We start from the raw sequence: 26,113 nt of genomic DNA on the forward strand, positions 1-26,113 counted from the left end.
ACCTACTTTATAGGTACCCCCCGGACTGGGCTAGGGAGTGCCAAACTTTAAGAGAGGGGACCTACTATGTTGGAAATTAGCACAATGGTGCATCCTGAGATGCCCAGATACCATACAGGACTGCCCTGCTGCACCGTGAAACCAGCAAAGAGGCTGCACAGTCATAGATTGCACCTGCTGGCTAGCCAAGAAAAGGGAATACGCCTGCCATACCCTGCTCAAGGAGAAGTAGTCTACAGAGCCAAGAGAATCCAAGTGCCAACTGACTGGCCTATTCTCAGCACAAGGACACAACAGCTGAAGAAGCCTGCTGGGGCACGTTTGTTGCCTAAAGTCCTCAATCTGCCGCCAACCGCTGCTGTGAAGGACCAGGGCCCAATGCACAAAGTTGCACCAGAGTCCGCTAAGCCTGGGAGGGTCGTTGGAGTGAAGCTGGGAAATCTAGAGGATGCGTTACTGACGCAGTAAGGATAGGCATGTGACCAAAATACTGGGCGCCTAACAGTCCAGTGACAACTGGGCTTCTGCCAGTATCAAGAGGACTTTGAGGAACATTGTCCCTGTGACCAGGACCATCTTACCCCATTCGTGGACCGAACAGTAGTCGCAGCAAGATCCCCATCGACCAAACCACATCCACATTATCCATGAGCATCTTCACCCCTTCATCAGGACCAATTCCATAGGAAAGCTAGGAAAGTCCTGCAAAGGATAGAAGTGCCTGGAACTGACTGACAGCTTTATCTTTGAGGTACCCATTTCTGAGGACCTTTCTGGTCCCCCTGACTGGAACCCTACCAGAGTTGGTCAACTCATGTAACTCTAAACATCATTACAACTTGCCAAACTTTTTATTCAAATAGTTTCTAAGTTTCAAATTTGTTGAATTTGCCAATCCTTATCTGCAGCTAAGTGAAATGTTTTTATTTACTATACCTTCTAAATTCTGTATTTCTGGAATGTGAATGGATGGTCCGCTTGATTAGATTTAAATGATTTTGTTAAAGATATAAGGAGAATACTACAACTTGTGATGTGTAGATACAATATGTATATTAATTCAACAACAGATTATTTTTGGAATCTTTAGTTTTGAAGGGTATTTCGTGCACTTATCACGATAGGTCAAACCCTGTTGTGTTCATCATAAATGTTCTTCAGCTATGCCAGTACATTGCAAGAAAGTCGAGCTCATCCAGGAGTACCTGCAAAGGACAACACTGATACGAAGAGCTCAGTCAATGTAATCCATGGTCTGGGGCGATCCTTATTTTGCCACAAAATGCCCAGCAATGACAATCTGAGCCCAGGAGACTATATGAAAGCTGGCCGTATATCATAAGAGACACAAGTAGCAGGAATAAGAAGCACGCTACATTTATGGACAGTAGTGCCAAGATAGAAGACGACAATATCGGTTTGTCAAAAGCATCAATCCATTTGGATTTTCCAAATGAGGGGTTGGACAAAAACAAGTTAGAATGAAAATGTCACTTACCCAGTGTACATCTGTTCGTGGCATCAGTCGCAGTAGATTCGCATGTTCTGCAATAGCTCGCCATCTGGTGTTGGGCCGGAGTGTTACAAGTTGTTTTTCTTCGAAGAAGTCTTTCGAGTCACGGGACCGAGTGACTCCTCCTTTTGTCTCCATTGCGCATGGGCGTCGACTCCATCTTCGATTGTTTTTCCCCCGCAGAGGGTGAGGTAGGAGTTGAATTGTAGTAATAGTGCCCATGCAATGGAGTGACTAAGTATGCACCTATTTAAGGTTGAGATGATACATATATAAATAATTGAAGGTAACTTCCAAACTGCTACAGGCTCCCGGGGAGGCGGGTGGGCACATGCGAATCTACTGCGACTGATGCCACGAACAGATGTACACTGGGTAAGTGACATTTTCAGTTCGATGGCATCTGTCGCTGTAGATACGCATGTTCTGCATAGACTAGTAAGCAGTTATCTCCCCAAAAGCGGTGGATCATCCTGTAGGAGTGGAAGTAGTTTGAAATAATGTTCTTAATACGGCTTGACCTACTGTGGCTTGTTGTGCGGATAACACGTCTACACAGTAGTGCTTGGTGAATGTGTGAGGCGTAGACCATGTGGCTGCCTTACATATTTCTTGCATTGGGATGTTTCCTAGAAAGGCCATGGTAGCACCTTTCTTTCTGGTTGAGTGTGCCCTTGGTGTAATGGGCAGCTGTCGTTTAGCTTTAAGGTAGCAGATTTGGATGCATTTAACTATCCATCTGGCTATACCTTGTTTTGATATTGGGTTTCCTGCATGAGGTTTTTGAAATGCAATAAATAGTTGTTTAGTCTTTCTGATGTTTTTTGTTCTGTCAATGTAATACATCAATGCTCTTTTGACATCTAATGTATGTAGTGCCCTTTCAGCTACGGTATCTGGCTGTGGAAAGAACACTGGAAGTTCCACTGTTTGATTTAGATGGAACGGTGAAATAACCTTTGGCAAAAATTTAGGATTGGTCCTTAGGACGACCTTATTCTTGTGTAGTTGTATAAAAGGTTCCTGTATTGTAAACGCCTGAATCTCGCTTACTCTTCTTAGGGAAGTAATGGCGATGAGAAATGCCACCTTCCAGGTTAGGAACTGTATGTCGCAGGAGTGCATGGGTTCAAAAGGTGGACCCATAAGTCTAGTTAGGACAACATTTAGGTTCCATGAAGGAACAGGTGGTGTTCTTGGTGGTATAATTCTCCTAAGGCCCTCCATGAATGCTTTAATGACTGGTATCTTATATAGGGAAGTTGAATAGGTAGTCTGCAGGTATGCAGATATTGCTGCAAGGTGTATTTTAATGGAAGAGAAAGCCAGGTTAGATTTTTGTAAGTGAAGCAAGTAACCCACTACATGTTCTGGAGTTGTGTGTAATGGTTGTATTTGATTAATATGGCAGTAGCAAACAAACCTCTTCCATTTACTTGCATAGCAGTGCCTGGTGGATGGCCTTCTGGCTTGTTTTATGACTTCCATACATTCTTGGGTAAGTTGTAAGTGCCCGAATTCTAGGATTTCAGGAGCCAGATTGCTAGATTCAGCGATGCTGGATCTGGGTGTCTGATCTTTTGGTTGTGCTGTGTCAACAGATCTGGCCTGTTGGGCAATTTGATGCAGGGTACTACTGATAGGTCTAGTAGCGTTGTGTACCAGGGTTGCCTTGGCCAAGTTGGTGCTATCAGTATGAGTTTGAGTTTGCTTTGACTGAGTTTGTTTACCAGGTAAGGAAGGAGAGGGAGAGGAGGAAAAGCGTAAGCAAATATCCCTGACCAGTTCATCCATAGGGCATTGCCTTGGGATTGTTCGTGTGGGTATCTGGATGCGAAGTTTTGGCATTTTGCGTTCTCCCTTGTCGCAAACAAGTCTATCTGAGGTGTTCCCCAGAGTTTGAAATAAGTGTTCAGAATTTGGGGGTGAATTTCCCATTCGTGGACCTGTTGGTGATCTCGAGAGAGATTGTCTGCGAGTTGATTTTGGATCCCTGGTATAAATTGTGCTATTAGGCGAATTTGGTTGTGAATTGCCCAACGCCAAATCTTTTGTGCTAGCAGGCTTAACTGCGTGGAGTGCGTCCCCCCCTGCTTGTTTAGATAATACATTGTTGTCATGTTGTCTGTTTTGACGAGAATGTATTTGTGAACTATTATTGGTTGGAAAGCTTTTAGTGCTTGAAAAACTGCTAGAAGTTCTAGGTGATTTATATGCAGTTTTGTTTGATGTACGTTCCATTGTCCTTGTATGCTGTGTTGATCGAGGTGTGCTCCCCACCCTGTCATGGAAGCATCTGTTGTTATTACGTATTGTGGCACTGGGTCTTGGAAAGGCCGCCCTTTGTTTAAATTTATGTTGTTCCACCATAGAAGCGAGAGGTAAGTTTGGCGGTCTATTAACACCAGATCTAGAAGGTGACCCTGTGCTTGTGACCATTGTGATGCTAGGCACTGTTGTAAGGGCCTCATGTGCAGTCTTGCGTTTGGGACAATGGCTATGCATGAAGACATCATGCCTAGGAGTTGTAGTACCATCTTTGCGTGTATCCTTTGTGTTGGATACATGCGTTGTATGATGGTGTTGAAATTTTGAATTCTTTGTGGACTTGGAGTGGCTACTCCTTTTGATGTGTCTATTATGGCTCCCAGGTATTGTTGTACCTTGCGCGGCAGAATTTTGGATTTTGTGAAATTGACGGTGAACCCTAGTTTGAAGAGGGTTTGTATGATATGGTTTGTGTGATTTGAGCACTGTATTAACGAATGGGCCTTGATTAGCCAGTCGTCTAGATATGGGAACACATGTATTTGCTGCCTTCTTATGTGTGCAGCGACTACCGCTAGGCATTTGGTAAAGACTCTTGGTGCGGTTGTTAATCCGAAAGGCAGTACCTTGAATTGGTAATGTATTCCTTTGAATACAAACCTTCGGTATTTCGTGTGCGATGGGTGTATTGGTATATGGAAATAAGCATCCTTGAGGTCTAAAGTTGCCATGTAGTCGTGTAGTTTTAGCAATGGCAATACTTCTTGTAGTGTGACCATGTGAAAGTGGTCTGATTTGATGAAAGTGTTCACTACTCTGAGGTCTAGGATTGGTCTCAGCGTTTTGTCCTTCTTTGGTATCAGAAAGTACAGTGAGTAAACTCCTGTGTTTATCTGTGTGTTTGGCACTAATTCGATTGCATTCTTTTGCAATAGTGCCTGCACTTCTATCTCCAGGAGATTGGAATGGTGTGTTGTCAAATTTTGTGCTTTTGGTGGTATGTTTGGAGGGAATTGTAGAAATTCTATGCAATAACCATGTTGGATAATTGCTAGAACCCAAGTGTCTGTAGTGATTTCCTCCCATGCTTTGTAATAATGACTTATTCTTCCCCCCACTGGTGTTGTGTGGAGGGGGTGAGTGACATGTGAGTCACTGTTTAGTAGTAGGGGTTTTGGGGCTCTGAAATCTTCCTCTATTTCTAGGGAATTGCCCTCCTCTATATTGTCCCCGAAAACCTCCTCTATACTGTCCCTGGTAACTGGACGGTGTTGCTTGTGAGGTGCTGGCTTGTGTGCTTTGACCCCGAAACCCCCCTCGAAAGGGCGTTTTACGGAATGTGCTGTAATTCCCTCTGCTCTGCGGGGAGTAGAGTGCGCCCATGGCTTTGGCAGTGTCCGTATCTTTTTTGAGTTTCTCAATCGCTGTGTCCACTTCTGGACCGAACAGTTCTTTTTCATTAAAAGGCATATTGAGAACTGCTTGTTGAATCTCTGGTTTAAATCCAGACGTTCGGAGCCATGCATGCCTTCTGATAGTTACAGATGTATTAATTGTCCGTGCAGCTGTATCTGCAGCGTCCATGGAGGAGCGGATCTGGTTGTTGGAAATGGTCTGTCACTCCTCAACCACTTGTTTTGCCCTATTTTGTAAGTCCTTGGGCAGATGTTCAATGAGATGTTGCATCTCATCCCAGTGGGCTCTGTCATAGCACGCAAGTAGTGCCTGGGAGTTCGCGATGCGCCACTGGTTTGCAGCTTGTGCTGCGACTCTTTTACCAGCTGCATCGAACTTGCGGCTTTCTTTATCTGGGGGTGGTGCATCTCCAGATGTGTGGGAATTGGCCCTTTTCCTAGCTGCTCCTACAACGACAGAGTCTGGTGGCAGCTGTGTAGTGATGAAAACCGGGTCTGTAGGAGGCGCCTTATACTTTTTTTCCACCCTTGGTGTGATTGCCCTACTTTTGACCGGCTCCTTAAAGATTTCTTTCGCGTGCCGGAGCATACCAGGGAGCATAGGCAGGCTTTGGTATGAGCTGTGGGTGGAGGAGAGTGTGTTGAATAAAAAATCATCCTCGACCTGTTCTGAGTGGAGGCTTACGTTGTGAAATTGTGCTGCTCTAGCCACCACTTGAGAATACGCGGTGCTGTCTTCTGGTGGAGATGGCTTCGTAGGGTATGCCTCCGGACTGTTATCTGACACTGGGGCGTCGTATAGGTCCCATGCGTCTTGATCTTGGTCACCCTGGCTCATGGTGGTGTGAGCTGGGGAATGTGAAGGAGTTTGTGCTGGTGAGACGTTAATCACAGGTGGAGGAGAGGGTGGTGGGGTAACTCTTTTCACCACTTTTGGTTGTGGTGTCTGTTCAGTCTGGAACTCCAACCTTCTCTTTCTCCTAATGGGGGGAAGGGTGCTTATTTTTCCTGTCCCCTGCTGTATGAAGATACGCTTTTGCGTATGGTCCACATCAGTTGCTTGTAGCTCTTCCTCAAACCTATGCTTTTGCATCTGGGAGGTTAGCGAGTGCTCTTCTGTATAAGAGCCTGAAGCTGGGTCGCTTGCAGTTTGTTTCGGCATCGAAACCCTGTCTGCGTGTTTTTTCGGCTCAGAGGTGACTTTGTTCTTTTTCGGGGCCGAAACCTCTCGGCGTCGATCTTCTTCGGTGCCGCTGTCTCGGCGTCGAGCCGTGTCCACACCGGTATGTCGGTGTCGAGGCTTGTCTCCAGCACTTTCTCGGTCCCGAGAAGGCTGCGTGCCGGTGTCTCGACCGGAGTCGGACGACCTCGGCGCTGTTTGGGCCTTTTTCGGTGCCGACGGTCGGTCACCGAATTTATGGGTGGAGCCATGGCCGGATGGCAGTGGCGTCCCCTGGGCCTTGTAAATGTTTTTCTGTGTGGTTTTCGACGTCTTACTCACGGTTTGTGTATCGTCGAATCCTTCGGAGTCCGATTCTTGGATCGAGAAGGTACCTTCCTCTTCCTGCTCCTCGAACTCTCGGTGGGCTGTCGGCGCGGACGCCATCTGAAGTCTTCTGGCTCGACGGTCTCGGAGTGTCTTTCGGGACCGGAACGCACGACAGGCCTCACAGGTGTCTTCACTGTGCTCGGGTGACAGGCACAGGTTACAGACCAAGTGTTGGTCTGTATAGGGGTATTTATTGTGGCATTTGGGGCAGAAACGGAACGGGGTCCGTTCCATCGGCGTTCTTCAGCACGCGGTCGGGCCGACCAGGCCCCGACGGGGGATCGAAAAAACTACCCCGAAGGGCACCGGAGCTCTTCGATGCGGTGTTGAATCTAAGTACGCCGATCCCGAACGCAACAATACCGACGAAAATCTTCCGAAATTAGCTATCTTTCCGTTCCGAAACTCGGAGCGACAGGAACACGTCCGAACCCGATGGCGGAAAAAAAACAATCGAAGATGGAGTCGACGCCCATGCGCAATGGAGACAAAAGGAGGAGTCACTCGGTCCCGTGACTCGAAAGACTTCTTCGAAGAAAAACAACTTGTAACACTCCGGCCCAACACCAGATGGCGAGCTATTGCAGAACATGCGTATCTACAGCGACAGATGCCATCGAACTTAACGTTACTGGTTGATGCATGCACAATAAGACTTTGTGGAACGGAATACTTGGTGACTAAGTGCAGATGCCCAGGCGCAAGCTTATGTTGCCCAACTACCCACAGAGTAATGAGCTCACAAGAACATTGTTTTGACCAAACAACTGAGGCATCTAGAAGGGAGCCACTGAAATAGTAGCAGCACCAATGTCATTGGTACCAGTTAAAGAATCGCCTTCAGAACATTTCTATTAGTGTCAATGGAGACCAAATGGAGGGTACCTCAGCTATCCACTGAACTTACACTCCAACTGAGGCACTTTGAACAGTTGATAGCTCATGTGGCAAGTCAAACTCTATTGCAGGGCAAACGTCAAGCCCACTTGCATTTTTTCCGTGAAGGTACAAGATTTCAATCGTATAATAGGAGGTAAGCAAACTATGCCCATCGTTCTCAGTATCTTTGGATGCCACCTGTTCTGGCACAGTATCCGCTCCAAACCAAAAAGAATGGAGGCTGCTAATTTGTTGCAGTAGACAAACCAGATTACAATGCAGCTGCATAACATGTAGTTGCGCCTTTTGTTCTAGTGGTGCAACATCGACTGAGCTTGGGCTGATATCTGTTTGGGGTCCAATAAGGGTGTTGACACAAGATCCTCTTAATGCCAGTGTGCTGGTGTCAATATGGAACTGCCAGTGGGTCCCAATGCTACAGACTATGGTAACAAGGTCAGGCTGGCAGGAACCTGATTGGAAGCTCAGAGGCAGTCAGAAGCTCTCCCAAGATGTGCAGAGTGTCCTCCCTAAAGGCATTGATCTGCTGAGGGTTCCACAATGGCAGAGTGAACTAAGGGGGAAATCAGAACAAACTAGTTAATCTTTCCGGTGGCAATGACCATGAAGGAGAGCTGCTCAGATTGACACCCTCACTGGTTCTCTTTGGAACCAGACAGGTGGGATGCGGTGGAGTCCAGCTTCACTGTCTTTGGACTCTGCCTCTCCAGATGATTATGAGCAGAAAGGAGGAAGCAATGACCTCTGGACAGAGCTCACAACTTAGGACAGGAGTGGGACCTGCGGGAAGACCACAACTACATATGCTAAGTAGTGAACAGCTTTACCTCCCAGTCCCAAATCTCTCCGGGTGCATTAGGGCAGTCTGGTTACTTGACTGAGATGTGACTAGAGCTCAAGCACACTTCTTGGTGGTCTATGACCAACAACGGATTACAAATGTTGGGACAGAAAAGTTCCCTGCAAAGTGACAGATGTGCACCACTGCCCTGAGTGCCACTGCTGCATACATATATGGATCTCTAGTACTGATTTTTGATCACTTGGGAACACTGATCATGCATATTCTCTATGAAGTAGCCCATCCTCAAGGTAATGTAGTCTGCTTAGACATGGAGGGGCAGACCAAGAGTAACTCATGGGAACATAGAGGTCTTCTACCATTACCTGAATTAATTGACAAGCACCATTTTTGTATTCCGTAGAATCACTTTTGTAAACAGGCTTTTACCTTTGTCAGTGGAGTGGTACCAACTGGCCCACTCATGTAAAGTCCAGTCACTGTCTACTCAACTCACCCTTGAACCTCCATGGACTGTGTGCAGTGCCAGACAGTGAAAATAGTTGTGTCTGGGTGCTATGTTGCATTCATGCGTGACGTAAGATGATATTAGCATGGAGGTCTCTGAGTTCCATTTTGGAAGCCCAGGACCTGGAGAGGTGAGGAGTGCATCTCCCCCAGTACTGAAAACAAGAGAGAACAATGTTGCTGGTTGTGGAGCACAGAGGAGAAAAGCACCCCAGCTTCTGGACTTTACTAAAGGCCGTGGTTGGGTAAGGTGGAAAAAGAACCACAGGCCCTTGTGAAATTCATGTCAGCTCAGAGGCTTACAACCCAGAGAGCTCAAAGCTTTCACAGTCAAGGTCAGACTTTATTGTGGACAGCAACTAAGGTCACCTCCTAAAATTTGCTATTGTCAGAGTATTTCATGGGGAGTGAAGCCAGATGAGGACCCACAGGGGAGCACCGCCCTACCAAGCTGCCTTTTAGACTAAAGATCAGTTTTAGACTGGACAATCGTTTTATTGGGGTCACAATGATTATTTCCGAGTTACGAGCCCTCGTAAACCTTGGCTGCTTTAACTAGCCCTACCACAGAGTCAAAAAGTTGAAGGGGTCATATTTGGCCCAAGTATTCAGGATCCATAGTAAGTCAGTTCCCTACCACACTAAGTAGAATTATTTGAAAAAACTTTAGGAAATATTAAGAACAGTTCAGGATCTGCATCGGAATGCTAAAAAAAAAAAAAAAAAAAAAAAAAAATGCAACTGACAGCAGACACAGGTGGCACTTATCTGTGGTGCCACTGTCACTTCTGGGGCATTATGGAACCACTGCCACTTTCCACAGCACCACCTACTGGTGGGAGTGAGGGGGGCACAGATGAAGAAAGTTCTCTAGATACAGTCTGGCCCCATGGAGGGTATGCTAAAGTTGAGAAATCTGGGATTATAAATATTCACTAGAATTAATGCTTTAACTTTGTTGAAGGGAAGAAAAAAAAAAAAAAACTTTACTCCCAGACATCTACACCAGGTTTCATTTTAAGTAAATGCACTTCCAGCACAGAAGATACAATGGATTAAGAGTGCCAGAAAGGAGATGTATGGTTACACAAACACAATCTAAAGTGCCTCCTAAAGGCAGTGAGAACTTTCAGGGTTTGAAAATCCTGCTTAGCTGAAGAGTAACAACCTAAGATACAAGACTACAGACCCTCTTAACACAGATGGTGAAAAACTACAGGAGCAATACTAGGATTTTCCTCAGCCATTTAAGGATGCCAAAACAAGTAGCAGCTACGTTTGTTGATCTGGTGGCTCAAAGCAGCTTGTCACTGCGCCATACCCCCAGATTATTTACCACATGCACTAGGGAGGGAGTGATGCCCATGAAGGGCCACAGATGAGGATCCCATACGTGGGGGGTTTCGTACCCATCACAGGAACCTCCGTTTTGTCCCCATGAAGTTTTAGTGAGTTGGTATTCATCCACAATGAGACTTCTGCAAGCCATATGTTAAGGGCTTCTGTATTGCGGATATCACTAGATGATAGGGTTACCACAATTTGGGATCATCTGCATAAGAAAACAATGTAAGCTGATGAAATTCATCTATATCTGCTAAAGGTCTTACACAGAGATTGAAAAGAACTGGGCTTAGATGGTTGACCTGCAGCCCCGAATAGACAAGGTCAGTGATAGGCTCCTTAAAGGAAAGGAAGGGCTCAAAATTAGTCTAACTTGTTTGAAGTACCTTAGTCAATAGGTTCTTCACTTCTTGGGTGGGGAACTCTAGATCCACAATTTTCACAGCTTTAAGTATCACAATGGTAAATTACGCACTCGCCTCTGTGGCTGGGCCAAAATGCAAGAGCAAGCCAGTATCTGGAGAATTGTCCTGTCAACTAGCATCTTGGAAATCCTCATACCAATTGTCTTTATGGTATGCTTGAGCAAATATATCTCCAGTATCATAAATGCCATTATCCCAAACTTGTCCCAAAAATATCATGTATAAGGAGTGAGATTGACTGAAGGACTGCTCGTGTGTCAATCCAGAGGGGCCAGCTGGCGCCAAGATCACACCAGTCTCGGTTCCTTGGTGCCCATAGGTGTGCCAGAGAAAGCTGGTGATGTGCCAAAAAAGCTTAACATACTATTCTGAAACTCCTGCATTTGTTCAGGAGTTGCACTAGGGAGCTCAGGCTGGAATGGGTAGCAGGAGCAGACTACGCAGAATGACTGTGGGAGCAGGTCCAGGAGGTACAATGGCATCCTCATACCCTCTTTGTGATACTGATTGTGGTGGGACAAGGCCAGGTCCTGCTTGGACTTCTTTTGATTCTTCTTGGACTTAAGCAAAGACTGAGGGAACAGTAGAAAGGCTCTCCCGACAATGCACTGTTCCAGGTACAGATTCAGGAGTGGAACCAGGAACTCACACATAATTTCGACCGAAGTGGGGTGTTCCCACAAATGGCAATTAAGAGCTATGCTTTGTGCTCCCAGGTTGTCTTCAGGTGCACTAAGGTGGAGTTGCTGCAGGTCAGAGTCCTGTTCTGACCCCAGACACCATAAACAAACAAAATGGGGATCAATCAGATATTTGTTTGCAACATTCACCACAAGGCTTAAACCCTGCAGAGTTTAGAGGGGGCACTACCCTAACACACTGACCAAAAATTATTTGGTTTGAAAATTGTTTAAAAAAAAAAAAAAAAAAAAAAAACTTTGAAAAACGGTTTCACAGAGAATAGGGGTAAGCTCCGGTTTCACGGACATTTACGTGAAAGGAAATAAACTTTCAGCATGCATGGGTTGTACCTACATAGGCCGCACTCGTCAATTCCAGAGAGGAACTATTGTGAAGCTGAGCTGCCTGCGACAATTGCTGGTTCACAGATGTATTGCTTAAGATTTTCAAGATCCAGTCTGCTTCCTGAGGAACTATTCAAAATGTGAGGAACCTGAGTTTGGAAGTATGTAACAGAAAAGAACGAAGGCATAAAAGGGTACATCCTATGATGTATATAGGGATTGTGATAGTTCTCGGCCGCGTTAAAAGCAGCAGTATAGTCTTGACGCTAACTGCGGTCTTTCATTCCTTCTATTTCTTAAAAAATAAAAATGTTGCAGCAGTCATGCAGCTTTGTGTATTCAGATGATTTGCATTAATTTCCTTTAAAGATAAAACAAAATGCTGCCTGAACATAAGCATCGCATTTTTATTGCTCAATTTGTTTCTCACTGTTTAAGAAATGTTTTGGGGTCCGATGTAGGAGATCATGTATTTACAAAAAAAGATAGTTAAACAAATCCAAAGTGTAGGACGCTGGCTCTTTATATCCTATACCAAAGTGAGAAATAGCGTGCACAGAGTCCAGGGGTTCCCCAGAGGCTTAACAGAGGCTAAAGTAGATAATACTAATGCACTCTTTTGTGGTAGTGTGGTCAAGCAGTTAGGCTTATCAGAGGGTAGTGAAAAGCATTTGTTGTACACACACAAACAATAGAAGAAGCACACAATCAATGACTTAACTCCTGACCAATGGTTTTTATATATCAAAAATATATTTTCTTAGTTTATTTTTAGAACCACAAGATTCAAGTTGCAGGTAAGTACTTCAATAGATTCGTATTTCACACAGTACTTTGAAATCGGTTTAAGTAATACAGTTTTTGACATATATGCAATTTTCAGTAATAGTTCCTGGGGGAAGAAAGGTTACGTCGTTTTGCAGTTAAGTACAACACTTAGTTTCAGTCTCCAGGTTTTAGGAAGTCCACTGGTTGGGGTTCCTAACACCAAACACCCACCACCAGCAACACGGGCTGGTCGGGTGCAGAGGTCAAAGCTGAACAACTTTAACGTGGGCTCGTATGGCGACAGGGGGTACTCTGAATCAGGCCTGTCTGCAGGCAAGTACCCGCAGCTCGGAGGGCAGAACAGGGGGGATTAGAAGAGCACTGAAGGGGACACAGGTAGGCACCAAACACACACACTCAGTGGCACAGGGGCGGCAGGGTGCAAACAGGACGTCAGGTTTTCAATGCTGGTGTATAAGGTGACCCCCAGGGTCACTCAGAGGTTGCAGGTGAGGTCACTGTCCAGAGCTTCGCAGTCTAAGGGCCCTCGGGATTCCCTCTGCAGGTATTGTCGTGGAGAGGTCAACCCAGGGTGGGCACTATCGCCTGGGGACCCTCTCTTGATGGGTGTCCGGTGCACAGGGGTCAAGACTCACGCATGCAGGGTGAGGTGGGAGTCCTTGGTTGTAAGTTTCTCTCAGACAGAGCTACTGTCCTCAGGAGTTCTTGATCATTTTGGGTGCAGGGCAGTCCTCTGGAGTTGGGCAGAGGTCGCTGTTCGCGCTGGGCGCGTCGTGGGTCTTTTGCAGGTTCTTTGGAGCAGAAGACAGGCCGGTAGGGCTGGGGCCAAAGCAGCTGTTGTCTTCCTTCTTCTCTGCTGGGGGTTTCAGCTGAGCAGTCTTTCTTCTTGTAGGTCGCCAGGAATATGGTGAGGTGGGTTCACGGAAGCCTTTAAATACAGGATTTAGGGGTGTTACAGGGATCAGAGAGCAGTAGCCAATGGCTACTGTCCCGGAGGATGGCTACACCCTCCTTGTGTCCACTCCCTTTGGGGGGGGGGGGGGGGTCACATTCCAATCCCTATTGGTCCCTGTCCTCCAAACCAAAATGGAGGATTCTGAAGAGAGGGGGTCACTTCAGCTCTGGACACCTCACGGGTAGTCCTAGCTGAAGTGGTGTCACTCCTCCTTGTTTTCCGTATGTTTCCCACCCAACTGGCCACCAAAAGTGGGGGCTTTGTCTGGGGGGCTGGCATCTCCACTAGCTGGAGTGCCCTGGGGCACTGTAACACAAGGCCTGAGCCTTTAAGGCTCTCCACCGGGTCTTACAGTTCCTGCAAGGAGGTGTTAAGCACTTCCACCCAGAGCAGGCTTTGTTTCTGGCTTGAGAGCATGAAGGCCCTCACCCCATGGGGTCAAAAACATGTCTGCTAGTGGCAGGCTGGCACAGACCAGTCAGCCCTACACTAGAGGATTGGGTAAAATACAGGGGGTATCTGAGATGCCCTCTGTGTGCATTTCTCAATAAATCCCACACTGGCATCAGTGGGGGGGATTTATGGTCCTGAGAAGTTTGATACCAAACTTCCCAGTATTCAGTGTAGCCATTATAGAACTCTAGAGTTCCTAATGACAAACTCCCAGAACATATACTTAATATGGCCACACTGCACTTATAATGTCTAAGAATGGGCTTAGACACTTTAGGGGCATATTGCTCATGCAGCTATGCCCTCACCAGTGGTATAGTGCACCATGCCTTAGAGGGGTGACTTAAATATGCCACAGGCAGTGTTTTGTGGGCATGGCACCCAGAGGGGGATACCATGACAACTGCCTTTTTCTCCTCACCAACACACACAATCTGCAATGGCAGTGTGCATGTGTTTGGGAGGTGTCCATTAGGGTGGAACAATAGGTGCTGCAGCCCTTTGTGACTCTCCCTGGTCACAAAGCCCTTGGTATCACTGGTACCTTTTACAAGGGACTTGTGTGCCAGAGGTGTGTCAATTGTGGAAACAATGCTACATTTTTGGGGAAAGAACACTGGTGCTGGAGCTTGGCTAGCAGGATCCCGGCACACACTCAGTCAAGTCAGCATCAATATCAGGTAAAAGGTAGAGGGGTAACTGCAACAAGTGCCAGTTTCCAACACAAAGGAAAAGACAGAGCCAGACAGTACGAGTGAGGCACAATCTCTTACGCTAGTTTACAGACCACCAAAAATTACAAAAAGTTTGTGCTGAGCAGTGTTGCTGTAGTGCCTAGTGCCTCCAGTTAATGTTTTATTTACCTTTACATGCTTAACAGGATAAGAACTGTTGAAAGCGTTTTACAGCCCCCACAGTATTTTCCAACCAAACCTAGTGTTAGATACCTGGTTCATACTTTCATTAAAAAAAAAAAAAAAAAAAGTCAAATTAGCATTTCTTAGTTATTCATCAAGTGAGATTTTTCAGACTGCATTTCTACTGCTTACTTTAACAAATTTGACAAATTCCTCAACAGAAGCTGAACAAATGTTAGAATGACTAGAGTAAGAAACTAAAAGAATGCAGAGATCAAGAGCAGATCTGAAAGAAAAAAAAGACTATATTGGGGTTGAAGGACTGCAGCAGACAAGTCACAAACTTCCCCTCACACATTCACTTTTTTGGGCATGGCAGCAACACACTTCACATCACTGTCAGCCGTTAAAGTATTTCCTCCACAGACTTTTTAATTTCTTAAAGTGTTTAGAGAATGTTTGCTGAAATGTGACAGTTTCAAGGCACACATGAAACATACTAGTATATTGTCTCTGTGGTCCTTCTTAATATACAATAAAAGAGAAAAGCTAAATGCCTTGTAGATATTATTTTCCATTTGGACAATACACACTTTAATGCAGGGCATTTATATAGAAACACAGGCAGGCAGAGCAGGCATTAAGCGAATCACAAAGTATTTAGCATTTGTGTTTTTAAAGAAGGCACAACTCCTTGGAACACAGATTTCCAAAATCGGTTTTCACAAGCAATAAAAGGTTGTTGAAAAACCTAAAGAACGGTGCCTAAACAATTTATACCACTCAGCCATTTCTGAAATTTTAATTCTCCAAATAAAAATGGTTAATTTTACGTAAGATTCGGAGACTGTAACATAATTTCATCAGTAAGTTGCACTTTACACATTGACCATGCATTTTTTTTGGTAAAGAATAAAGTTTGCAGTCTTACTTTTCCATTTTTAATTTCTTCTCGCGCCAGCTGGACCACCCTTTTAACTTTAGATGCTATGCACAGATACTTGAAAAACCTTTGGTGGGCAGACCAAAACTGACCCCACATTGACTTTTTCATTCGTTGTTCAGCATCAATTAGATCAGCTGCTTGTTGAAATTTCTCTCTGGCCAGAACCCACTAAAGAAAAGAAGAATATACCAGTAAAGGCACAGAAAAAGTGAACAAAACAAAATATAGATCAGCCAAAGCAAGAATGAAGAATTTGTTTAACTGTAATTCTAGATCTCAGGAATAGCCACAGAAATAAAACACGAATAGTCCGGATCATGTGTGATTTGCCTAAACATTATTAAACTACTTTCATCTAGAAAAGCCAACCTTTTATTTTAAAACACAAAAAATTGTGAATACCTACTGAAGGACAATTTTCATTTAGCTCAGCTGTTAACGTTTTTTGCACAGCAGGTGACAGTAATGTGGGATGGTGAGTGTACACTATATAATGAACATGTGCACTACACAAAGAGGATAATTAAAAAAAACTAAAGATTTATCATAGCAACGTGTCTAGTGAGGAAGGGGTGCAGGTAAACCTACACCACTACACAATACATATAGATGCTTACACGTTATGTATTGTTTTACATTTGAAGCACCTGTTGTTGAAGCAGTACCCTCCTATAAGCCTTACATAGTGCTTGAATGATGCATGTGTGTGGAATAAGGTCCTCAGGACCATGTGGCTAACCAATGCTTGATGCTTTATGTTTAGCCAGCACAGCCACACAATAGTGTTTAGTAAATGTGTGTGGGTTGACCATGTAGCCAACTAGCATATATCGGCTAGGAGAATGATCCCTAAAAAGTCTGTGGATGTGGTTTTCTTGCATATAGCCCTAGATGTAACAGGAAGGGTTCTATTCACTTTATGATAGCAAGTTTGGGATTCACTTAACTATCCACCCAGCAATATCCATAATGGGATGCACTTTGTGGGGTTTTGCGAAGGCCACAAACAGTTGTTATACCTTGAGAAAACATTTGGTTCTGTCAATTTAATATATGAGATTGCGCTTTATGTGGAGGTTATGCAGAGCTCTCGTTGCTATAGAGTCTGGTTGGGGGGAAAGCCTGGAAAAAACAATTTAGTTAGGAACTTCAGGTTTGTCCTGAGTTCTACCCTGTCCTTATAAATGTGCATAAAGGGTTCCAGCAGTGTAAGGTAGCTCACTAATATAGCACAAAGGTTGTCGCTACGTGGAAGGCTATCTTCCAGGAAAGGTACTGCAGCAAGCAAGAATAGAAGTGTTCAAAAGGGGGACCTATGAGCCGGGTAAGCACACTATTAAGGTTCCACACTGGCTCAGGTGAAAGCCTAAGAGAAATTACTCTCAAGGCATTAGATGTACACCTTAGCTATAGGGAGCAGACAAGGGAAGCCTGCATTCTGTTTTGCATGTATGCTCCCATAGCAACTAAACAAACTCCTACCGAATTGAAAGCTAAACCCGACTTCTGGAGGTGGAATAGGTAGATGATGAGGTCTTTAACTACTGGTTTTAGAGGGGATATCTAATTGGCAAGGAAGTAGCGAACAAATAGTTTCCACTATGCAATACTGCATGCCCATGTGGTAGGCATATAAAACTTATGCAGGATGTCCAGGCATTCCAGTGGGAAGCCAAACTAACCAAATTCTAAGACCTTAGGTGCCACATCACTAGATTGAGTTGCTTGGGACCTGGGCTCTTGATTTGGCCTTGGTTCCTGATGAGAAGGTACAGCTTGTTGGGAAACTTCATGTGAGGGCTATTCAACATTTCAATTAAGGCTGGATATCAGGGATTTATGGTCCAGATGGGAGACACCAGAATGAGGGTCTGAGATGTTTGCTGCATCATCCACACCAACTGTGGAAGGAGCAATAGGGGAGGAAAAGAATAGGCAAATATCCCTAACCAGGTCATTCTTTTTTTTTTTGTATATGTTTATTGAGAAGTACATGTCAATATACAAACTGTGTTAAATAGAGAAACACATTCTTGATTTATTGTCCATGGACCGAGTGAGTGCATACCTGGAGGTGAAGACTGGCCGTTTTACGTTCCCTGGCGTTTCGAATGTCTAATTTGGGAGTGCTCTAGCACTGGAAATACTGGTGCAGGACCTGAAGGTGGAGTTCCCACTCATGGACCTGTTGATGTGTCCTGCTCAACAGATCCACCTCATGGTTGTCTGCACCCAGAAGGTATTATGCTATTAAGTGAATATGGTGATGAATTGCCCAACAACAGATTGTCTGAGCTAACAGAGAAATGGGGGAGAGTGAAAGTCCCCCTGCTTCTGTAGGTACTATATGGCAATCATTGTCCATCCTGACCAGGATGGCTTTGCCCTGAACAAGATGTAGAAAGGCTTTACGGTTGAGGTAGACCGCAGAACCTCTAGGTAATTGATGTGGTGGCTTTGCTGAGCTGGAATCCATACATGCTGTACTTTGTGATCAATGTGGGCTCCCCAACTCACTTAGGAGATATCCGTGGTAATGGTGACTTGAGGAACTGGGTCTAAGAAAGGCCTGCCCCACAATGGGATGCTGCCATTTCACCACTGCAGAGAGCAATGTACAGACACTGGTCATTACCAACACCATATCTTTCATCTGCCTGGACCACTCTGATGAGAGGCACTCTTGCAAGTGACACAGGTGTAGCTGGGCATGGGGTAAACTATCAATACAGGAAGGTATCGTTCCTCAAAGGCGCATTTATGGTTCTGTTGGAAAATGGCCCTCTCTGAAGGGTCACCTCAAACTTTTTGCTTTCCTCCTCTTTCTGACCTCATTTTGTTGGCTTTAGGACTCTGGACGCTACCACTGCTAACCAGTGGTTAAGTGCATGTCCTCTCTCCCTAAAACATGGCAACACTGGTTCATACCCAAATGGCATATTTAATTTACTTTTAAGCCCCTAGTAAAGTGCACTACATATGCTCCTGTAAATTAAGTGCTATTAGTGGCCTTAGTGTGCCACCCACATAGGTAGCCCCTTAACCATGTCTCAGATTTCCCATTGTAAGGCCTGCATGGCAGTTTCCCTGCCACTTTTACCTGGCATTTAAAATTAATTGCCAAGTCTTAAACTCCCCTTTTTCTACAAATAAGTCACCTTTACAGTAGACCATAGGTAACCCATAGGGCAGGGTGCTATGTAAGTGAAAGGCAGGACATGCACTTATATGCTTTACATGCCCTAGTAGTGGAAAACTCACAAATTAGTTTTCCACTACTGTGAGGCCTGCTCCTCTCGTTGGCCACCATTAGAAATACTCTTATATTCTTTTAAGTGGTAGATTCCAATCTGAAAGGAGTAGCCCGTCATGTTTAGTATTTAGCAGAATGCTAATAGAAAATCTTGCTTACTGGTGAAGACAGATGTAATATTAATATTTTAGAAGTGTCAATTTTAGAAAGTGACCATTTCTCTGCACTTACTGCCATCTGTGTCTTACAGCTTGACTTCAATCCACGTCTGGTCTGTGCTGTTTGACAGCTACCCTTGTGCATTCCACCCAGACAGCCATAAACACAGGACACTCAATCACATCTGCATACTGAGTGGGTCTCCCTGGGCAGTAAGGGTGGAGGGGATCTCTTATATTTCAAAGGCCCATGGCCTGCCCTCACACAGAGGACTGATAACCCTCCACAGGGACCCTTGGCGAACAGGTCTGCGCTGAAAGCAGAACTTGTGCACTTCAAAACCACTCTAAAGTTTCCCCCACTTCAAAGGCATTTGTGGGTAAATATACTGGGTCTCTGACCCCACCAAATAAGACACTTCTAGATCTATACCTGGACTCTGTCAGAGGGACTGCCTGGTGGCTCAAAGGACTCACCTGGACTCCTTTGCTGAGAAGGACTGCTGCCCTGCTGCTTGCTGGAAGGACTCTGTGTTCCCCACAAGTGCTCTCCAAGGGCTTGTATTGAGCTTGCCTCCTGTTCTAAAGTCCCAGCGCCAACAAAGACTTCACCTACTAGCTTCTAGCTAATTCACAGACTTCAGCGACTCCACCACCGACATTGCACCACTGCCTGCTCCAGCTCTGTGGTCCTCGCTGCCTGCAACAAGAGCGGCCTCCAATGTAAATCCGACATTGCCGCGACACCACTGACATCCTGCAGTGTAATCGCAATTCTGCAAAGTCGACTCATCACATCTTGACCGACGGGATTCATTGACCCCGCCGGATCACAAGAAACCGATGCCTCACCACTGTTGACGCATCTGTTCCTCTGAAACCGGACACCTCGCAGTACGGAACAAACACCTCTCCGAACGCCGTAAGGTATTGATGCTGCAACGTCTGCAGCAACGCATCGCCTCCACGACGCCATGCAACATCTGTTTCTTCGGTTTCAAAGGTACTGTGCCTGGGGGTCCATGCACCTCAGACAGGTGACAGAGGCAGACTATTGGGAATGCCGCAGTCAACGACGTTGCAATAGCCCCAGTTGGAGCTATTGCATTTCTAAGCACTTTATTGGGATTTATAAAATTCATATCTTGACTTGTACACATTGGATTTTTGACATTTTCACCTCATTTTGTTTAGATAAAGATTATCTTTTTTCCAAAGTAGTGTGGTGCACTTTTGTGGTGCTTTCACGGTGTTACTGTATGACTTATTGTACAAATACTGCACACATTGCCTTTTAAGTTAAGCCTGACTGTTACTTGCCAAGCTACCAGACGGTGGGCACAGGATAATTTGGATTGTGTTGTGACTTACCCTGACTAGGATTGGGGTCCCTACTTGGACAAGGATATATACCTCTGCCAACTAGAGACCCCATTTCTAACACTGGTGATCAGCAGTGAGAATTTGTGTTTATGCAGTGCCATACAAAAGCTATGTGTACTCTACCCACCCACAGTTAAAGGTCAATTTGATTTGTTTTATTTTTCCGCAATTTTCCCTGCTTTGCATCATTTAAATCCTATACATCACGTCTCTGGCTGGGTCCACAAGTGGAGCTGGGGTGTTTGATCCGGCTAAGCGAGGGGGGGGGGGGGAATGGGGTTCAGTTATCCAGCTGAAGGGCTTTTGCAAGGGGATGCCTACCCGTTTTGTCTCCACAAAAGAGTACAACCAAAAGGCGCTGAGGGCCTGGGCAGAATCTCACACCCAAGAGCATTATGAGTTTGGGGGAAAGAGATAGGCTCTCCTGAGGAGTTAACAATGGGGGATGACACTCCTGGATTTGTACCCCTTGCGAGACCAGGTAGCAGTGTCTTAAGTCACAGAAGGAGAAGGAGAAGGAGAGGATTCTGGCCACAGTTGGCAAGATCAAAAATGGAGGCAGATGAGAGGAAGGCTGAGAGTCTTAGGAAAGAAATTACTTCTCGCTCATAAACTGAGTCTAAAGAAGCTGGACCTCAAGGCTAGGCAGTCCAAAATCCAGCATGGACGGCAGCAGCATACATGGACATGGTGCTCAGTTATGTGGCAAAATATGACAATGACAAGTGATTTTCTGCTTATGAAATTGCACATGGGGTTCCTGAAGAGCACTGGGGAACAGAATCTGTGGAAGCACATGTCTACACTTGGGAGGGACACACTTCTGACAGAGGTTGGGGACCAGAACAAGTACACTTCCATGAAAGCCATTTTGTCAAATTTGGACTGACTCCTGAGAAGTACCGTCAAAGATTCAGGGAAAGTAATGAGCTCCCCAACCAATCCTGGATAGACTCCACTGATTACTCCAGTAAGGCACTGAATGGCTGAGTACGGGGCAGCAAAGTTAATGATTATGATGGGGTATATAATTTAATCATGAGAGCATCTGCTCAGTACCTGTTTTACAGAGTTGCGCTGGCACCTAGTTGACAGTAATCTGACTGATCCCATAAAGCTTGCTGAGGAGGTGGACCTCTGGACTAGCACCAGGGTGTCCAAGAAGGTACTTGGGAGTGACCCCAAGAAGGGTGGTTCAGGCTCCCCCCAGCAGAGTGAGGTAGAGATTAAAGATGACCCAGACATGTCCCAGAGTACAGGGGGGGAAAGGGTTCCCATGACGAATCTGAGAAACAGGGTGGTGGTTCTGGGGGGCAGTGGCCTAGGGCAACCATTTTCAAACCCTGGTGCTTTGAGTGCTAACAGCTAGGACACACGCAGGGGGACTCTGTCTGCCCAAAGAAACCACAGGTGGAACCTCTACAGTGGAGACCACTGTGCCATTAGGGGAAAGTAGTCCCCAGAGCCAGGTCATAGACCATGCAGTAATCTCCCTCAGTTAGGAGGTAGACTCAGAGGGTGAGCTGGTGATCCCTGAGGGTGGGAGTCGTCACTTCTACCAGGTGGGAGTGAACGGGGTCCCAGTCAATGCTCTGAGGGACACCAGGACTAGTCATACCATGACGGTGGAGAGACTAGTTTCCCCCACTCTGAGATGCCTCAGAAGCCCTGGAAACCTCGGGAGCCCCTAAGGACCGCAGTGCCAGCCCCAAGGCAGGAGGAGAACCTAACCCAATGGCCCCGTTAAGGGCCTCCACTTGTTGTTGGCGTGGGGCCTGGTTCTTGACACTGACAGTGGTCTTTGTTGGTTGCTGTCCTTATGGACAGAGTTTTCCCCGGACTGGGGACAGAAGTCAGACCCCAAGAGGGGAATGGGCTACATCACTTTGTTGGCCAAGGTGGTATTCTCTGCCTACTGGGATGCATATGTGAGCAGATCAAGGTTAGGAGCTTGATAGTCTCCATCAGAATTCAGATTTATGAGGAACTCTTCAATTGATAAAATAGAAAACACAAAGAGAGTCATGGGAGTGATGCTATCCCACACAAACTCCCAAAAGAAATCTATATATCCATCAACCACTGAAGGTGTGACGTAGTTGAAGTTGAGGGTGGAATTCGACCAGTGTTCCCTCAATTATTAGTACCGGCTAGGTAGGGATTTGTGATAGGAGGAGAGGAATGTGTGAAGAGTGTCTCTAAATGGGTGGCTGTGTTAAACAGGAGGGGGGGTTGGGAGAAGAGTTTTACGGACTAGGTGGTCTCACACACATAAGTGTCCGGCTTCATCATTTGACCACCTAGGCCCACCCAGGTAAGATAATACTACCTGGGCGGACTCAACCTCTTTGTTAAAAGAACAAGAGGGAGTGGTGAAATTAATCTTACTGGATAAATATCAGGGATATCCACAGTTCCATACAGTTAGGTCCCTTGTAAAAGGTACCCATGGTACCAAGGGACCTGTGGCCAGGGAAGGTCCCCAAGGGCTGCAACATGTATTATGCCACCCTGGGGGACCCCTCAATCAGCCCATGCACACTGCCTTGCAGCTTGTGTGTGCTAGTGGGGAGAAAAAGGCAAAGTCGACATGGCACCCTGCCCCCAAAATCACTACGTGTGGCATAGGTAAGTCAACCCTCTAGCCAGCCTTACAGCCCTAAGGCAGGGTGCACTATACCACAGGTGAGGGCATAGCTGCATGAGCAATATGCCCCTACAGCGTCTAAGTCAATTCTTAGACTTAGGAAATGCAGGGTTGCCATATTGAGAATATGGCCTGGGAGTTTATCATTACAAACTCCACAGCCCCATAATGGCTACACTGATTTGGCACCAAACTTCTCAGCACAATAAACCCACACTGATGCCAGTGTGGGATTTATTGCAAAATGCACACAGAGGCCAACTTTGAGATGTCCCCTGTATGCTGGCCAACCTGGTAGTGTAGGACTGGCCAGACTGTGCCACCCTGCCACTTCCAGATGAGTTTCTGACCACATGGGGTGAGTGCCTTTCTGCACTCTGTGGTCAGAAACAAAGCCTGGCCTGGGTGGAGGTGCTTCACACCTCTCCCCAGCAGGAACTGTAACATCTCAAGGGCTCAAGCCTCGACTTGCAGTGCCCCAGAGCACTCCAGCTAGTGGAGGATGCCCAGCCCGATCGGCAAAGCCCCACTTTTGGCATTTCAGCTGGAAAGTTAGGGAAAACAGGGAGAAGTGACCACCTCAGTCATGACCACCCCTTTGGTGTCCAGAGCTGAAGTGACCCTCCAGTGCAGAATCCTCCATCTTGGTTTGGAGGATCAGAGCCAAGAGGATTAAGAATGTGCTCCCCATCCCCAAAGGGAGCAGACACAGATGGTGTAGCCACCCTCAGGGACAGTAGCCATTGGCTACTGCCCTCTAACCCCTAGAACACCATAACGTTAGTATTTAAGGGCTTCCCTGAACCCAACCCATCAGATTCCAGGTGACCTACAACAAGAAGGACTACTAGGCTGAAACCCCAGCAGAGAAGAACAGGAGACTAAAACTGCTTTGGCACCAGCCCTACCGGCCTGTCTCCGGCTTCAGAGAACCTGCAAACCAACCGCAACACATCCAGCGGGACCAGCAGCCTCTGTAGGAATACAGAGGACTGCCCTGCACCTAGAAGGACCAAGAACTCCCGAAGACAGAGGTACTGTCTACAAAAGGACAGAAGGCTCTGCTTCTAAGGACTTCCGCCTTATTCCAAATGCGTGAATCCTAACCACTCTGCATCCGACGGCCAGGGCCTGTGTGCAGGTGGCCCAACTATCCAGAGAGGATCCACAGGCGATTCTGACTGTCTTCACCTTGGGCTTACCTCTCTACCCCTCCACAACAACATCTGCAGAGGGAATCCAGAGGACCCCCCTGACCGCGACTGCCTGGGACGATGATATCCAACGCCTGGAGAAGCACTGCACCCACAGCCTTCAGACGCAAGAGAACTGACCGCCAGGGCAGCAGTGACCAGGAGGCGGCCCTCCTCCCTATCCAGTCAGTGGCTTGCCCGAGGAGCCCCCACCACCCCTGTGCCTTACCTGCAGCGTCTGAGTGACCCCCGGGGTCCTCCCATAGAGTTCTTTTGGGAACCTGATGCCCTGTTTGCACCCTGCTACACCTGTGCCGCTGAGGGTGCTTGTTTGGTGTCTACTTGGGGCCCCCCCAGTGTTCCTCTAAACCCACTGGTCTGCCCTCCAACAACACAGGTTCTTACCTACAGGCAGACTGGAAACAGAGAACCCCCTGTCTCCATAGGGGCCCACGCTATTTCAGCTCCTGTTTGACCTCTGGACCTAACTGGCCCTGTGTTGCTGGGTGTTCGGGGTTATCTTGAACCCCCAACAGTGTGGTAGCTATGCCACAGAGACTAAATTTGTAAGTTCATTACTTACCTCAAAAACTGTACTTTATTTTCTTCCCCCAGGAACCGTTGAAATGTGCACAGTGTCCAATTTTAAAATAGCTTTTTGCAATTTTAAAGAAAACTGTGTACATTGTTGACTCTATTCAAAGTATTGATTATACCTATGCAAAGTACCCTTCAATTTATGTACTTAACTGTAAATTGAATCTTGTGGTTCTAGAAATAAATTAAGAAAACATTTTTCTATATAAAATCCTATTGGTCTGGAGTTAAGTCACTGAGTGTGTTTCTTCTATTGCTTGTGTATGCACAACAAATGCTTAACACTACCATCTGGTAAGGCTAACTGCTTGACCACACTACCACAAATAAGAGCATTAGTATTATCTATTATTGCCTTTCAAGCCTCTGGGGAATCCCTGGACTCTGTGCATACTATATCTAATTTTGATATATTATATACAGAGCCAGCTTTCTACATTGGTGGCAGCGGTGGGATCTAAGACTTTGCATTTGCTGGACTACTCAGCCAATACACAATCACACTATTAAATTCCCAAACTGCCTTTAAAAAACTGATTTAGAATTTTGACTATTTTTCTAAATGTGCTTCCTACATAGAGGAATAAGTGTTAAGCATTTAAACAGCACCAAAACAAATGCAGAAGAAATCAACACGATATTCAAGAAAAATTAACACCAATTTACAAAAAAAATTGTTGTGTTTTTACGACATTTTACACACCAAAACGGAAAAGATCCACTGGAGGGATCTGCAAATTTAGATTTTACAAGAAATAATAAATCTGTGTAATTTCACTCAACTGCAAACAAGCCTTGGCAAAAACAATGAAGTGGACACTTAGACGTATTTTCAAGGAAAACTTAGGTAAGTGTCAACGCTGCTGGTTAGAAGTAATTGGGGCAACCAACTCAGACAGGGAGCAAGTTAGGGGGATCAGCAAGGTCCTCAAAAACAGTTCCTTCACAGAAGACGCAGTCCTTCAACAGTTCAATACTTTATCCACATTCCAATGGATTTCTATGGAGTGCTCCTGATGCAAGGAGTAAAGGACGGTGAAGATGCTCTAAGGATGCTGTGGAGTAGACGTTGTCAACAGAGGACTTTCCTACAATGACTCCTTGGTCCGCGAAGATGAGGGGGTCTTGGTTGCA

The 26,113-nt window shown here is 45.9% G+C and overlaps 1 protein-coding gene across 4 annotated transcripts in view; it reads right to left on the bottom strand.

Annotated features, from left to right (window-relative positions):
* SBNO1 (strawberry notch homolog 1) overlaps positions 1 to 26,113 on the bottom strand; it is a 1,077,952-nt gene that overhangs the window by 594,777 nt on the left and 457,062 nt on the right. For all 4 annotated transcript variants that reach the window (XM_069214997.1, XM_069214996.1, XM_069214993.1 and 1 more), the window contains one exon: positions 15,734 to 15,916. In XM_069214997.1, coding sequence (XP_069071098.1) covers positions 15,734 to 15,916 — 183 coding nt within the window. The remainder of the gene's footprint in view (positions 1 to 15,733; positions 15,917 to 26,113) is intronic.

Source organism: Pleurodeles waltl, chromosome 11, assembly GCF_031143425.1.
Source record: "Pleurodeles waltl isolate 20211129_DDA chromosome 11, aPleWal1.hap1.20221129, whole genome shotgun sequence".
Lineage (NCBI taxonomy): Eukaryota > Metazoa > Chordata > Amphibia > Caudata > Salamandridae > Pleurodeles > Pleurodeles waltl.